General features: G+C 51.2%; 1 protein-coding gene across 3 annotated transcripts in view; it reads left to right on the top strand.

The window, feature by feature from the left end:
* The window catches only part of MTMR14 (myotubularin related protein 14), a 45496-nt gene that overhangs the window by 19577 nt on the left and 11530 nt on the right, over window positions 1–14389 (top strand). For all 3 annotated transcript variants that reach the window (XM_040492041.1, XM_040492039.1, XM_040492038.1), the window contains exons 8-16: window positions 2088–2158; window positions 2968–3042; window positions 7579–7645; window positions 8910–8995; window positions 9277–9353; window positions 9617–9653; window positions 12833–12903; window positions 13660–13718; window positions 13892–14030. In XM_040492041.1, the coding sequence (XP_040347975.1) occupies window positions 2088–2158; window positions 2968–3042; window positions 7579–7645; window positions 8910–8995; window positions 9277–9353; window positions 9617–9653; window positions 12833–12903; window positions 13660–13718; window positions 13892–14030 (682 nt within the window). The remainder of the gene's footprint in view (window positions 1–2087; window positions 2159–2967; window positions 3043–7578; window positions 7646–8909; window positions 8996–9276; window positions 9354–9616; window positions 9654–12832; window positions 12904–13659; window positions 13719–13891; window positions 14031–14389) is intronic.

The raw sequence follows: 14389 nt of genomic DNA, 5'->3' as shown, positions 1-14389 counted from the left end.
AAAGTATTTACATACTACATCTGGCAATTGGGTGTGTGTGTTGGTGGGAGGGAAGGAGAGAGGGACCAACAGAAACCAAAAAGCCAGAGGTGGGGAGGATGCTACCACACACCCAGGTGAGCAGGAGAAGCACTTTTTACCTGCTATACTTGTGTTCTTGAATTTCTTTACAAGCCTGAATTACTTCGTCTCAAGGAAAAGAAATAGTTAACCATTGACAAAACCCAGTCACAAACTGCAGTTTGTAGCTGTTCAAGGCATCTCAGCTGAGTCCTCTAATGACTGTGAGGCCACACAGGAAGTCCGATGCTGTCATTTCTAGCTCTGTCCAAGTAACTTGGGCTTGGACTGGCCCTTGAACAGGAGAAGTGTTCTGGGAACACTTCCTTCAGGACACCAAAATAGACTGAAAACTCCACAGCACAAGTCTGATTGGTTTTCGCCTTGAGTGAGTGGCTCTTCTCACCCCCGCTTTTGGTCCCATCCTTCTTGACTTTCAGTGGGTTTGGAAGTCTGTTCAGGTAATGAATGTCAGGCATTGCCTTGGGGACTGAATCTATTTTAATTCCATCCATTTCTCCCATGAAATTGCCTCTGCATCACAGGCTGGCCAGAGCTCAGCCTAGAGCCTGCAGTATTGATTTGAGCAGGTCGAGTTTGGGAAAACAATCCTTCAAAGAAGCTCAGATAATTGGTGTCTTTTCTAAACCTCGGCTCATAATTCCAGGGCCTCTGTCTGATATTTATATTTCTCCTTTCTGCCAGTGAAGCATCCTGGAATAGGCTGGAGTGTTAGAGCTGAGGATTGTTTCCTGACTTCTCAGTCAGCAGCGAGGCCTGAGGGATTAGAGTGCAGAGAGCATGGGCCGTGTCTCCAGACTTTCCTCTCTGAAGGAATACTTTCTGTCCTCCCTGGGGTGGCCTCCCACAGGAACTTGGCCCAAGAGTAGCTGGGGAAGTTCCATGTGAGTTTTTTTGGCCTGTGGCCACCTCCACACAATTCAGACAACTGTTGGATTGCCTTTGGGGACCTCAGCAGACTTGCACCTGTGGCCGGAGGCGTGTGCGCTCCAGAGTTTGTATTGGTTCTGGTTGAGGAAGTGAGAATTACTTCAAGAAGCTACCTCAGAGTGCCTTCTCCCACTCTTGTGGCTTGGAGCCACAGCAGCCCCAGAATGCTTACTGTGCCGTGGCATACGAGCAAGCCTCATTCTCTGTGAGCCAGGCAGTTGAGTATAAGCTGCAGGGCTGGCACTGTGGGCTCTTCTCACAGTGGCATAGTCATAATAACAGTGCGCTGTCATCTGAAAGCCATTCGCACCAGTGCTTCCTAGGTGTTTTATATATATTGTTTCATTTCATCTCGAACCATTATACAAATGAAAAAATCAAGGCTGTTTGCAGTCACCGAGCTGAGTGAAAGGCTAAGATTTGAAACTGAGAATGTTGCTGAAGCCCTTTCTCTCCACTGTTCCTCTCTATATTCCTGAGGGCCTACCCTGGCATGGTTTCTTTCAATTTCTCTAGAGAACGATTCAGAAAAGTACCTCTTGGCCAGGTTTGTTGGAAATGGAAATGTCTCGTGAGTACCTGTCACATTTCAGGCACTGTCCGTGGTCTTTTCCAGTATGTCCCTGGAGGCCTGTGATGTCGGTGTTAGAGAGAGTGACCCTCAGTAACTAGATAAGTGGCTGCAGAAAGTGCTGCCAGCACTCAGATTGTAAGCCATGCTTTGTTTGCCGGCTGTTGGCGCTTCAGGGACATGTAGGACAAAGGGACCTAGAAGTAGGGAGAAGTGACCAATAACCACGGAGCCCAGATGGAGAGAGATACAAAGAGGTGTGCAGGCAGGCAGTACCTCATCAGGAAGGCTTGTAGTCAGAAACCAAAGGAGTACTGGAGACTCATTCCCTAGCTGTCACCTGCCCGTGCTAGTCCCCACACGTATCAGCTGTGGCCTCAGATGGGGCTCACCAGCACGGAGAAGTGTGTGAGCTGGTGGTCACCTTGGTCCTTCAGCACTCAGGGTCCTCTCAGGAAACTGGATTAGCCAAGGGTAATATCTTAACTCTGCCCTTCTTTTCCAGGCTGTGAATTTTTCAAGGAATATAAGGATCGAGATTACATGGCTGAAGGGCTCATTTTTAACTGGAAGCAGGTATGAGCAGTAACATTTATCAACTCAACATTTTTTTAAATGTTTATTTATTTTGAGAGAGAGCGCAGGGGAGGGGCAGAAGAAAAGAATCAAAAGCACAGAGCCCAATGTGGGGCGCCATCTCCTGAACTTTGAGTTCATGACCTGAGCTGAAACCCAAGAGTCAGTTACTCAACCGACTGAGCCACTCAGGCGCCCCGATCTTAACATCTCTTTGCAAAGGGAGACCTGGAGAACAGCTTGCAGTCTTCTTGGAGAAAACAACTACCCTTTTCCTTTTTCTTCTCTTCCATGGATGAGTATCATTATTTTCCCTCCCTCTTTTCTTTGTATGTATATGTTTATATATATACATATTTTCATACATACTTTCATATATTTTTTTATATATACTTTCTTGTTCCCCTGTAATTTGTTTCTTCAAAGGATTTTTCAGGGACAAAATAGGAAATCTCTGTCCTGTCTGTTCCACCATCTGTGTAAAAAGTGGGACCAGCATTCTCTTCCTTTCCCAGTCAGCGGGAGCAGGCCACAGGAGGCTGCTGGATGCTGAATACAGATTCATCATGTCTGTCTCAGCAGCAGACACTAGAATGGCCCACTGAAAAGCTCCACTTGGAAGCACTAATCTGGTCCCTTTGATTTTAAAACTGTCACTTGCTGGGTAGCATAGGCATCTGGCCTGGAGAAGGCAAGCACTGTGGAAGGCCAGACTCTGGTAGACACAGCTTCAGGGCCATGACCTTCCCTGTCACCATGGCTGCTTCTGGTGGCCGGCCTGCATCTCACAGGTGTCTTTCTGTCCCCAGGACTACGTCGATGCCCCACTGAGCATCCCCGATTTCCTGACTTGCTCTCTGAACATTGACTGGAGCCAGTATCAGGTGAGGGGTCCAACTCGAGCAGGGTGGGATAGGGGAGGGGTACAGGGGAGCCCTGGTACTGGCCCCAGAAGTCCTTCACGCAGATACCAGAAGGTCTGACTCGTGCCCTCTGACTTCTCACAGCCTGGGAAAGAAGGAACTGATTATCCATTTAACTCTCTCCTGATTTGCTCTTGGCCCAGAAAATCAAAGCTTTCTGGTCATGACTCACTCAAAGATGTACATCCACCAGCAGGTTCTGTTTCCAGAGGACCTCATGGAGTCTGCTTTTCCAGCTCTGGTCTTTAGCGACTGTTTTTCATTTTTCCTTTTAAATGCGTGTTCTGCCAGAGGAAGTGCAGAGCTGTCTGACCTCGTTTGATTATAGAAACTTTAAAATTATTTCCATTGTGCTGTCTCCCCTCTCACCATGGATGGAGCCCCAGTCTCCATGGATCCCTCTCTCTACGATGTTTAGCCCACTGTAGAAGCCCCAAAGGCCATCAGCAGTGTCCTTGCCACTTGCTTCAGCCGAGACCGCTATCCTTGCTCTTGCCACTGCCTTCCCTGCGTCTGTTCCTTCTACCTGGCTGCCACTTCGTCACCTCCTCTTATCTGGATGACACAGTGCCTTTAGGATTCTGCTCCAGTGTCTACTCCAGGAAGACTTCCCTGATGTACCTCCTCTCCCCTCTCCCCAGAGGGTTGGATGCCTGTATCTGCATCCCCTTTTACCCTCAGTATGTCTGTCATGGAATTTTCCACTGAGCTGTAGTCACCGATTTAGAGACCTGCTTCTCCATCTCCAATAGACTGAGCTTCAGGAGGATGGGAAGCCATAGCTTGTGCATCCCCAGCACAGAAACTGGCATGGAGCCTAGAGCTGGAAAGGCCAAGCCAGTGAATACCCAGAAAACATTCTGTTTCCCTCCCTTTTTTCTGTGCTCCCAGGTCTGGCCAGTTCCCATCCAGCCTTCAGATCTCCCTCTGTCTGAGAGGCCCAGCTCACCTGGTAGGCAGCTGTGTACTCCCATATCACCGTGGGCTCTGTTGTCCTAGACAGACTGAGTGGCCAAAGGAACCCGCACGTTTCCTTCTAAATTTGTTGTATGCAGAGGTGCCGGATAGGCCCTACCCCGGGCCACCCTTACTCTCTTTTCTGGCACTCTTGTTTCTCCTTGGGCACACACTGGGTCTGTTGAACTACTTACTTAAACAAATAAGGTGCGAATGTACGGGTTTGATGTGTTGATACTGCCAGGGGTGTATGTCTGTTCAGGAAGGAGTCCTGTGCATCTGAGGAGGGGCTCTGCTTAGTAGGTGGAGGCATTGGATCCAGGCTGCAGCTCAACCGGCCCTTCTCTCACCGCTTCGTGGCTTTGAGCAAGTGGCCTCACTGTCCTCTACAAGTGGAGCTGACAGCGCCTGTTTCAGAGTTGTGGCGAGGTTCAAGTATGATCACAGTGTGAAAGTGGCCTCTTAACTGAAATGCCAGACCAACTTTAATGATGATAATTAAGAAGTAGGCTGCTAGCTTGTTAACTCGAGAGAGTGAACACTAATAAAATCCTGGGCACAAAAAGTAGGCGGGCAGGGCATTTTCCTGCGATGCCTGCCTCTCCAGTATTGCTCAGACCTTGAGTCTCACTGGCCCTCCTACCATCCTCTTCCTCAGTCCACATGTAGGCTCTGCCCTGTCTGCCCCTTCAGCACGAGTGTCAGGACTCCCTGTTACTCCTCCTTACCTCCCCAGGTGATCTTGTCTGCCATCCACTCTGTTACCCCCTGCTAGGTCACCACGCCCGGAACTCTGGGCCAGGCCTTTCTTGGGGATCCACACCTACATCACCTCTTACAAGTGTCCTTTCAGGCAACGCCCTAAACTCAGGATTCCTGAAATGGAATTGGCTACAACCCGCAGCATCCCCTGGCCGTCCACCACTTACCCAGATACTCAAAGTTGAAACTTGGGGGTTTTTCCTCCCACCTCCATTGCCAGGGTCATCGGTTCTATAAATCTCTACCCCTGGTGAAACTCTCCAGACCTTGCCTCCATCTGTTGTACCACTAAGCCTAGTCCAGGCCCCGTCATCTCCTGGCATCTCGCATCTGAGTGGGGCCACCCTGAGGCGGGACTAGAAATCGTGAACGTAAAGCACTTGAGTAGGGCCTGGCAGATAGCAGTACTCAAATGATGGTCAAAGGTCATTATTGTCACCCCTTCCTTAGAATGTGCCACTGACTTTCCCATTTTCCTCAGAGTACAGTCCAGTGACCCTTATGTGGGCTGCTCAGCTCCACACAGTTCAGCCTCGTTCTGGTGACTAGCCGTCCTCTCCCTCTTCTCCTCCAGTCACACTGGCCTCCTTTTAGCCCCTTAGAGAAGAGTGTTCTCCTGGTTTGCGCATGCTGTTCCCTCTGACAGAAACACTTGTCTCCTTTCCCTTCCCTCTTATATGGATGTCACCACCTTCAGGAAACTTCCCTCCTGATCCCCATGGATCATGCTACGCTCAACTTGCTGGCTGGTTACATGATCCTGCAGGATCCTACAGGTGCCTTTTAGTCAGCACACTGGCGGCAGTTCTCCTTGTCTTCCCTCTCCTGCAGCCCTGTTAGGGCCCAGGCCATCATGGACCCTGCTGTTTGCCAGGGAGGGGCCCTCAGTTCGTGTTCACAAGTGTGGGAACACTTCTGGCAGTACATGTTTTGGTGTTGCTGCCCTCCACATAACCAGATTGAATTCCTTAGAGGTGTGCTCATTGTTTCTGGGCTGCAAGGCCCCTTCCAGTGCCTGCTTCTCCTCAGGCTGGAGCCTGACCATGAATAGAGAGGTAACATTCTACTCCTCATCCCAAAGCACTAAGCCTTGAGGATGCAAAGGATTCCAAAACGGCCTCCGCCCTCACTAGGCTCAGTCTAGGAAAAGAGGCAAAACATAACCGTCACCTGGGCAGCAGAGGTATTGATCTATGGCTGCTGAAGACTCAATAGAACATAACAGAGGTGGGCTTTTGAAGGATGAGTATGAGTTTGCCAGCCATGGGGAAGAGTACTCCAAGCATAGACACATAAGCAGTGGCATGGTGCTCCGCTCTATCCCCAGAGACTTTTTCATGGAGCGCTTAGGAAGAGAGTCCCCGTAGTATATAGCACGTGACTGCAAAGGTGACTCTCCCAGTCTGGCAGGGCTGGGTTCTGCCCCAGCTCAGATTAGCTATAGGGCTTTGGGCCTCTACCAACCCAGAGCCCCCCCCCCCCCCCCACTCCAGCCTCTGGTTCCTACCCCAGCACTGGGCACAGTGAATCTGCTGCCTCTCCCTGGTCATTGGTATCCCCTTCCGGTAGCCACCGTAGTTACCGGAGCTCTGCAGGCTACAGCCCTGGGTCACTTCCTGCCTTCTGGCTGCTGCAGTCTTCCCTGGCTTACCTGACCTCCCCGGACTTTGTGCTGTTGCATAGCTCCTGCCTCCTCCCTTCCCCCTCCTGCTTGTCCTCACCCACGAGAATCAACAGCTCAGAGGAAGTCTGTTGGCAATGGTGTGTATGACAGGTTGAGCCAGATGAGTGACAAGACCCCTGTGCTGCTACGGGTAGCAACTTTATTAGTGCAGTGCTGCAAGCGACCGTCTCAAGAGCTGCTGAAAGTGGGTCAGAGCTCTCCTGGGGCTGTGGAGGGTCAGGTAAATGAGCCTGTTTTAAATTCCTGGGAAAACCATTATGGTTACAGGTGCCATGTTCACCCTCCCCCAGGAAGTGCTTTCTCACTGGCACTTGCTGCCCTCTCCACACAGCCCCAGAACAATGATACGTAGTTGTGTTAGGAGGCTTCCCCCAGCTAGGGGAGCGGGCACTCAAAATCGGGTCAGGCCCTCCCATGGAATTCCAGATTCCAGTAGACTGTTTCTCAGAGTGTCTGGTCTGGACCTTTTGCTTGGGCTAGAACAGAAGTTCCCATCTCTTTGCAGTTTTTCTTATATTTCATCTCCCACCTCATGGACCTCCTGTATTAAAAGATCTTGTCTGCCAAACAGACTATACTTATTATTCATCAAAGGACAGAGTTTGCAGTGAATAGCAGTAAAACATGAAAGCCACATGGTCGATGAGACAGTTGATATTTTCTCTGATGTGATCATGGGTGAAAGAATGGCTCTTTGCATTTGGCAGCAGTGGTCGTAGGCTCAGGCTCTTTGTTTGCTGCCACCAACTCCGTGGACAGCCGTGCTGGGAGCCCAGGGCTTAGAGGAGGCTAACGTGTAGCTGCTACTGGGTGTGGGGCTGTGAGTTGCCCAGGCCCCTGTGTGGCTTCCCATCCCTCACCATCACATCGTGTTAGAGCACAGGGTGATGGTGGCCCACAGGGTAAGGGTGCAGGGAGAGAGCTCTTGGAGTGGGGAGTGAAATGTCAGATTATCTGGGATTTAGGGCCTGTGGACAGTGACCAAGATCCTGGGTCTTGTTGCCTCAGAATAACTGTTGGATTTATTTTTCAAATCCGTTGAATTCCCTGAGTTAAATATCAATATCAAGAGACCTTTTATCATTCTTCAACAGAGTTGGGACCTGGTGCAACAAACACAAAACTACCTGAAACTGCTGCTTTCCATAATTAACAGCGACGGTGAGTCTGCCTCTGTGTGAACTCTCAAGCCTTTGGACCTTCTGGGTATTCCCAGGTCATGATACTGTGAACATGTTTGTTGGGGTCACACACCTACCTTTTGCTTTATGGGAAAAGGATTTGGGGATTCCCCTGTCCATTGGCATCTTTGTTCCTCTTCCTCAAAACCTTAGAAAACTACATTGTGCACTCCTTACCATCTGAACTACACACAGTGTTTCTACACTAAGGGCAGCTGACCTTTGATTATCAGTGTTGTGTGTGGGGTCAGAAATGCCTCTTCTAATTCAGAAAGATGAGAGAAAAATCAGTCCTGGTTTCTTACTGGGCACACACAAAAGTCCCTAGAGGGCCTGTTCTCCAGATGGTACTCCAGGCGGCTTGGCTGTTGTGATTGGTTGGGTCTGTCATGCTCAGTGTCTCTAGGGTGGGCTGGTGGACTCATTGATACCAGTCAAGACTTCTATGGGGTTGCTCTTGCTCAAACAAGTAAAAACGTGTTAGCTTATATAACCAAGAAAGCCCCACAGCAGAGCCAGGTGCCTAAGAAATGTCACAAAGAATCTCCTTGTTTCTCAAACCCACTCTCCTTGTTTCTGGTTAGCTTCATGGCTGGCACCCATTCTTGACTTGTATCCTGCCATCTTACCTCCCCTGAAGAGAGAGCGAGCCTTTGTCCCAGAGCTCATGCTCATTGGCCCAGTTTGGGTCAAGTGCCCATCCTTGAACCAGTCACTGTGGCCAGGTGTACAAAAAAGTCATACCAGCCTCTGGAATTAGGCAGTGGTTCTCTACCTGGGCAGTACTGCCCCTCAAGGGGACCTCTGGAGAGGTGGCTGTTGTAGGAATTGGAGAAAGCCTGCTAGCATTTAGTGGGTCCTTAGCCAAGGATCCCAAATGTCCTGTAGTTCCTGGGAAAGCCCTGCACAGTGAAGAATTGTCTTCCCCCAGAGTACCTGTAGGGCCCCAGGTGGGGAGTTGCAGACCAGCCTTACCTAAAAGACCTGCTTGGGCAGCATTGCTTTCTAAGAAGTACCTAGAAAGATAGCCACAAGAAAGAAGAAATGCTGTGTACAGAGACAAGTGCCTATCACCCACCCCTTTCCAGAACTAGGTTGGAGACGAATCTTGGAGAGGCCCACCAGGAAGAAGGAGAGTAGGGCTAGCCTGGCTTTCTGACACTAGGCCAGGGCGGGAGCATGTCCCCTACTCATCCACTCATGTGCTTTTCTTCTGGGCCTCCTGTTGTGTGGTTCCTGAGTAGATGACAGCGGGCTGCTGGTACACTGTATCTCAGGCTGGGACCGGACACCACTCTTCATCTCTCTCCTGCGCCTTTCCTTGTGGGCTGTGAGTATGGATGGGCTGGGCTGTGGAGTCAGGGAGCTTTCAGAGGCCATCTACCAAGATCTACCCTTTGGGAGAATTAGGACTGTCTCCAGAAAATCGAGATTTGGAGTGAGGGACCCCAAGTGTTGAGAGCAAGTGCTGGGTTCAACACTGTTCTTGGGGCTTTGGGGCAGCCTGGTTGTCACTGCGTCTGTGGTTGCAGTTCAGCTTCTGAGACAAGGAGGGGGCTTTATCATGGGGGTCACCCTTCTAAACTTGGCAGTCTCTCTGGTTTCTTCCAGGATGGGCTTATCCACACATCCCTAAAGCCTGCTGAGATCCTCTACCTGACTGTGGCCTACGACTGGTTCCTCTTCGGGTAAGCCTTTGGGGAATGTCAGGTTGTTGGGTGGGGGCAGTGCCTTGGGAACTGCGTTTCCAAGTGTATTTGGGTGTGGTGGCTTGTGTGACAGGGCTAGAGGTGAAGACACTCCCTCCTCTTTGGGGAAGCCTGAAGGTGCTTGTTAGGCCCCACCTGAGGTTGTAGTGCCAAAGCCAGGGTCTCCCCACTGTGACTCCAGTCCCCCTTTGACCTCCTGTCATGGCGCTGCTGTCTTTGACCTCCTCACCTTCTTGTTTCAGGCACATGTTGGTAGATCGGCTCAGCAAAGGAGAGGAGGTGGGTACTATGAGTAAACACCTGGGCCCTGAGACCATTAGCGTGACTTCTGTTTGGTGTCCACACAGAGGGAGCAGTTCCTTCTCCATTGTGTAGGGATCGGGCAGCACGGCCCGAAAAGCACCAGCACTATAGCCCCAGTCCTGACCCTCTGTTCTTCTCCCTGAGGTAGAGATAAGACATTTGCCCACATGGCTGCAATCACCTCATCTGTCAGTTCTCTTCCCCTTGCTTTTGCTGCCATTTTTCTTATGGGTGACCTTGTTTTCTGCACTCAGTTATGGAACCCAGTTACAAGCTTTTCCTTGGCCCCTCAGCCCTACAGCTACAACCCAGAGGCTCTTTCCTGTCTCTTTTCCTCATCACACCCACTCAGCAGCTTTGAAGCCCCAGGGCCAGCCAACTAAGCAGAGTCTTGCCCAACTGCTCACCACCACCAGGCCCAGACCAGGCACAGCCAGCAGGGCTCCAGGGTTCCCTTACTCTCTAGGTGCCGTCCCTTCTTTCCCTCTCTGTCGTCTCCACACCCCATCCTTTTCTGCTTTTTGCAGTCTTTGCCTCTTTGGTGGGCTTGTTTTTCAGCCTGTTTGCCCAGCGCACAGACTGGGAGTCAGACCCGAGTTTGAACCCTGGTTTTCCCACCTATTACCTGGTGACCTTGAGTAATGTGATTAACCCTGGGTCTCCTGGTGTTAATTGTGCTGCCTCACAAAGAGAATGACTCTAGGTGCCCAGTGTGGGAGCTGTCACACAGCGTTAGCGCTTTCTTTTCTGCCCCCTGTCCACCCGCCCCCCTTTTCCTGAAACGTCTTTCTCACCCTCCTGAGGCTGCCTTCTTTCCAAGCATCTTATCTTGTGCCTCCTCCTTTTGTTCCTCCCTCTCAGCGGCTCCTCTCCCCTTCCAGATCTCTTCTTCTGAGTGCTTATCGCATCTGCCAGGGCTGCAGAGCTCATAAGCCTGTTCCTCAGAGGCCTCCATGAACTCTGTCAGAGGCAGTGACTTTGGCATTGAAATTGGCACATAAAGCCCCTTTGCAGCCTGTCATTTTGAGACTCACTGGTGCTCCAGAGCATTCTGCACACCACACCATCTCCCTCACCCCCAAAGGAAGGCAGATTCTGCCTTCAGAAACTGGACAGTGGATGAGGCTGAGCCCAGCAGGGTCTGGATTCAGACCCTGGCCATCTCTCAGCATAAACAAGAGGGTCTTCTCAGCTGGGAGGGTCAGTTTTCAGGGTGTGGGCTTTTTTTTTTTTTTTAATGTTTTAACATTTATTCATTTTTGAGAGACAGAGCATGAGTGGAGGAGGGGCAAAGAGAGAGGGAGACACAGAATCTGAAGGAGGCTCCAGGCTCCAAGCTGCAGCACAGAGCCCGATGTGGGGCTCAAACTCATGGACCGTGAAATCATGACCTGAGCTGAAGTCAGATGCTCAACCAACTGAGCCACCCAAGCATGCCTGGGCTTTTCCCTTACCCCAACCAGACACTCCAGACACTGATGCTTTAAAACAAACAAAAAAACAAAACCTAGGGGCCTCTTAAACAGCACTCTGTCCTTGTCTCCAGCCCTTGAGGTTCACAGCGTACTGGCATATTAAAGACTTTAAAAAAGAATCTGTGGTGAAGACACCTATTAAATTTTATGTAACACACATTTTCATACTGACCCCACCTGGGTACCTGCCCTCCCTTTTTGGTGGTGGGGGTGGGGGTTGTTTGTTTGAGGAAATCGTCTGGGGTTCTGGGATAGTGTGTGGGTGTTTATCTGAGTGAGGGTTTGATGGGCCACACCTTTCGGAGTCACTGTGGAGTTTATTTAAAAAGTGCAGTGACGGGGCGCCTGGGTGGCGCAGTCGGTTAAGCGTCCGACTTCAGCCAGGTCACGATCTCGCGGTCCGGGAGTTCGAGCCCCGCGTCAGGCTCTGGGCTGATGGCTCAGAGCCTGGAGCCTGTTTCTGATTCTGTGTCTCCCTCTCTCTGCCCCTCCCCCGTTCATGCTCTGTCTCTCTCTGTCCCAAAAATAAATAAACGTTCAAAAAAAAAAGAAAATTAAAAAAAAAAAAAAGTGCAGTGACTGCCTTTTTTAAAACATTTGTTTATGGGGCGCCTGGGTGGCGCAGTCGGTTAAGCGTCCGACTTCAGCCAGGTCACGATCTCGCGGTCCGGGAGTTCGAGCCCCGCGTCAGGCTCTGGGCTGATGGCTCAGAGCCTGGAGCCTGTTTCCGATTCTGTGTCTCCCTCTCTCTCTGCCCCTCCCCCGTTCATGCTCTGTGTCTCTCTCTGTCCCAAAAATAAATAAACGTTGAAAAAAAAATTAAAAAAAAAAACATTTGTTTATTTTGAGAGAGAGCGCGCATGCGTATGCAAGCAGAGGGGAGGGGCAGAGAGAGGGAGAGAGAGAGAATCCCAAGCAGGCTCTGCACTGTCACCTCAGGGCAGAGCCTGACAAGGGGCTCGAACTCATGAACCGTGAGATCAGGACCTGAGTGGAAATCAAGAGTCAGCTGCTCAACCGACTGAGCCACCCAGGTGCCCCGCCCCCAGAGACTGCCTTTGTGCACTTCATGGAGGCCCATTTGACTAGGGCACTGGCTGGAAAGGAAGAGAGGGAATTTTCCCAGAGTGGTGGGGATGCAGCTAGAGGTCAGAAGCTCTTCCTGCCTGTGCCCATCTCAGATTCTGAGCCAGATCATGGCTGTCCCTGAACCCTGGTCGTTTTGAACTACTATATCTGGGTGTTTCCCCTACAAAATCTGATCCCTTTCCCTTCCATTATGTTCCCATGTTGTCCATTAATCTCACCCCCACATAATCTCTCTCCCAGCTGTTCTTCCTGGTTAGCCTCTCTCCTTGGGATTCTTAGAAGAGGCTGACGGGGAAAGCTGCCATTCTCTTTATCCTTTTCAGTAGCTTGAGAACATGCATGTTGAATTTGAAGGCGGTTGGAAAACTCCATGGCTTACCCATGTATGAAACCTTCCTTGGCTCCGCCCAGGCACATCTGCCCGGTCTGCTAAGCCCTTTCCCACCTGTACTGTTTATAGAGCAGAGTATCCATCAGGGTCCCCGAGGCAGGGCTGTTAACTGTCAGCAGGCTGACCAGGTGGCTGGCTGCTAGATTCTCTTCTTTGGAGAAAGCTGTCTTCTCATGTGTATTGCTTTTTGGTTTCTTCAGATTTTCTTCTTCTGCTTCAATTTTTTGAAGCATATCATCTCTGAGGAGTTCTCTGCTCTGAAGACACAGAGGTGAGGAGAAGGCTTTTCTCTCACTCTGGGCAGGGCGCTCTGGGAAGGACCATTCTGGGAAGGGTAGGCAGGGTCTCACTCACTGTCTTAGCCTTGCCTGGCTTCCCTGCCTGCTTGGCAAGCTGACCTCTGAGGCCAGGGTAGGGATCCCTAGTGACATCTAGTCAGGGAAGAGGCTCTTCTGCCTGTGAGGCAGGGCTGGGGTCTGCCTGCAGTTATACTAGCAGAAGGGCTTTCGGACCAAGGAGTGGTCTCTGGTGACTAAGGGCACACTGCTGCAGGGAAAAGCCAGACGAAGCACAGGAGGACTCCCGACACCCCAGTCTCTGGCTGAGGCAAATTCTTCCGCCTGCCCTTCCCTGGGCTGCTGCAGCGGTGTGTCTGCGTCGCTGTGCAGCCCACCATCGTGGAAAAATCTGCCTCCAGCCTGGGAAGCACAGGAGTCTTGTCTGGCAGTTGCCTTACGACCTCTGTGAGAGTTGGTATCTTTTCTGAATTCACTTGCCTTCCAAATCCAAGCTCCTAGGTGTGTTGGACCAGATTGAACTCTGGGGGGACAAGGTGAAAGGAAGGAGTCAGACTTTGCTGGCCTCTCAGAAGTGGCCTGATGTTTTGCAACACTCTAGGTAGGACATGTCTCATTGAGTTGTCAGTGAGTTGGAGCTTCTTTCCCGGGCAAGCTGCATGCCGGGCATGGGGATGACAAAAGAGCCCCCGGCCCCGAATGTAATTCACTATTCTGGTTTCTGTTTACAGGAGGAAGAGTTTACCAGCCCGGGACGCAGGCTTCACTCTGGAAGATATCTGTATGCTGAGTGAGTTACAGGCCCCAGCAGGTTTCCCTTCCTCTGTGCATATTTCTTAGTATAGACCACACAGGAACTGTTTGTTCTAGAAACTTCTCTTTCCAGCTGTATGGTATGGAAGAAGTGGGGGACCAGTAGTGTGAGAAGATAATGTGCTGACTGATGGCACTTGCTTCTTTCAGGACGAAAGGACCGTGGCAGCACCACCAGCCTTGGCAGTGACTTCTCTCTGGTCATGGAGAGCTCCCCAGGAGCCGCCGGGAGTTTCACCTATGAGGCCGTGGAGCTGGTCCCTGCAGGAGCACAGACTCAGGCAGCTTGGTGAGGGGCCAGGCTGGAACTAAGCTTGCTCACAGCTGTGGCCCAGGGCCACCAGCTCCAGGGAGCCCCAAGAACAAAAGGGACCCCCGACAGTAGGGCTGAGAGCACAGCTCCCTGTCCTGCTGTCTCTCCTGGACCTCAGAGGCCAGCCATCTGGTTGGTGAGGGGCACGGTCCGTGGTGGCCCAGGAACATAAAGGACTGGGGCTCTCTGTGAGATGAAGAAAGAAGCTGCCGGGCTGGGCAGACAGGGTGGGGTGAGGGGAGGCTGGTGTTAAGAAGACTCCCTGGAGGAGCTCCCTTGTATCATTTGCCTGGGAGGTTGCGGGGGGGGGGGGGGGGGCCAGGGCGGGAAAGAAG

Source organism: Herpailurus yagouaroundi, unplaced genomic scaffold, assembly GCF_014898765.1.
Source record: "Herpailurus yagouaroundi ecotype Mexico unplaced genomic scaffold, PumYag 183, whole genome shotgun sequence".
NCBI classification, from domain to species: Eukaryota; Metazoa; Chordata; class Mammalia; order Carnivora; family Felidae; genus Herpailurus; species Herpailurus yagouaroundi.
This window is presented reverse-complemented; position numbering and strand designations above follow the sequence as displayed.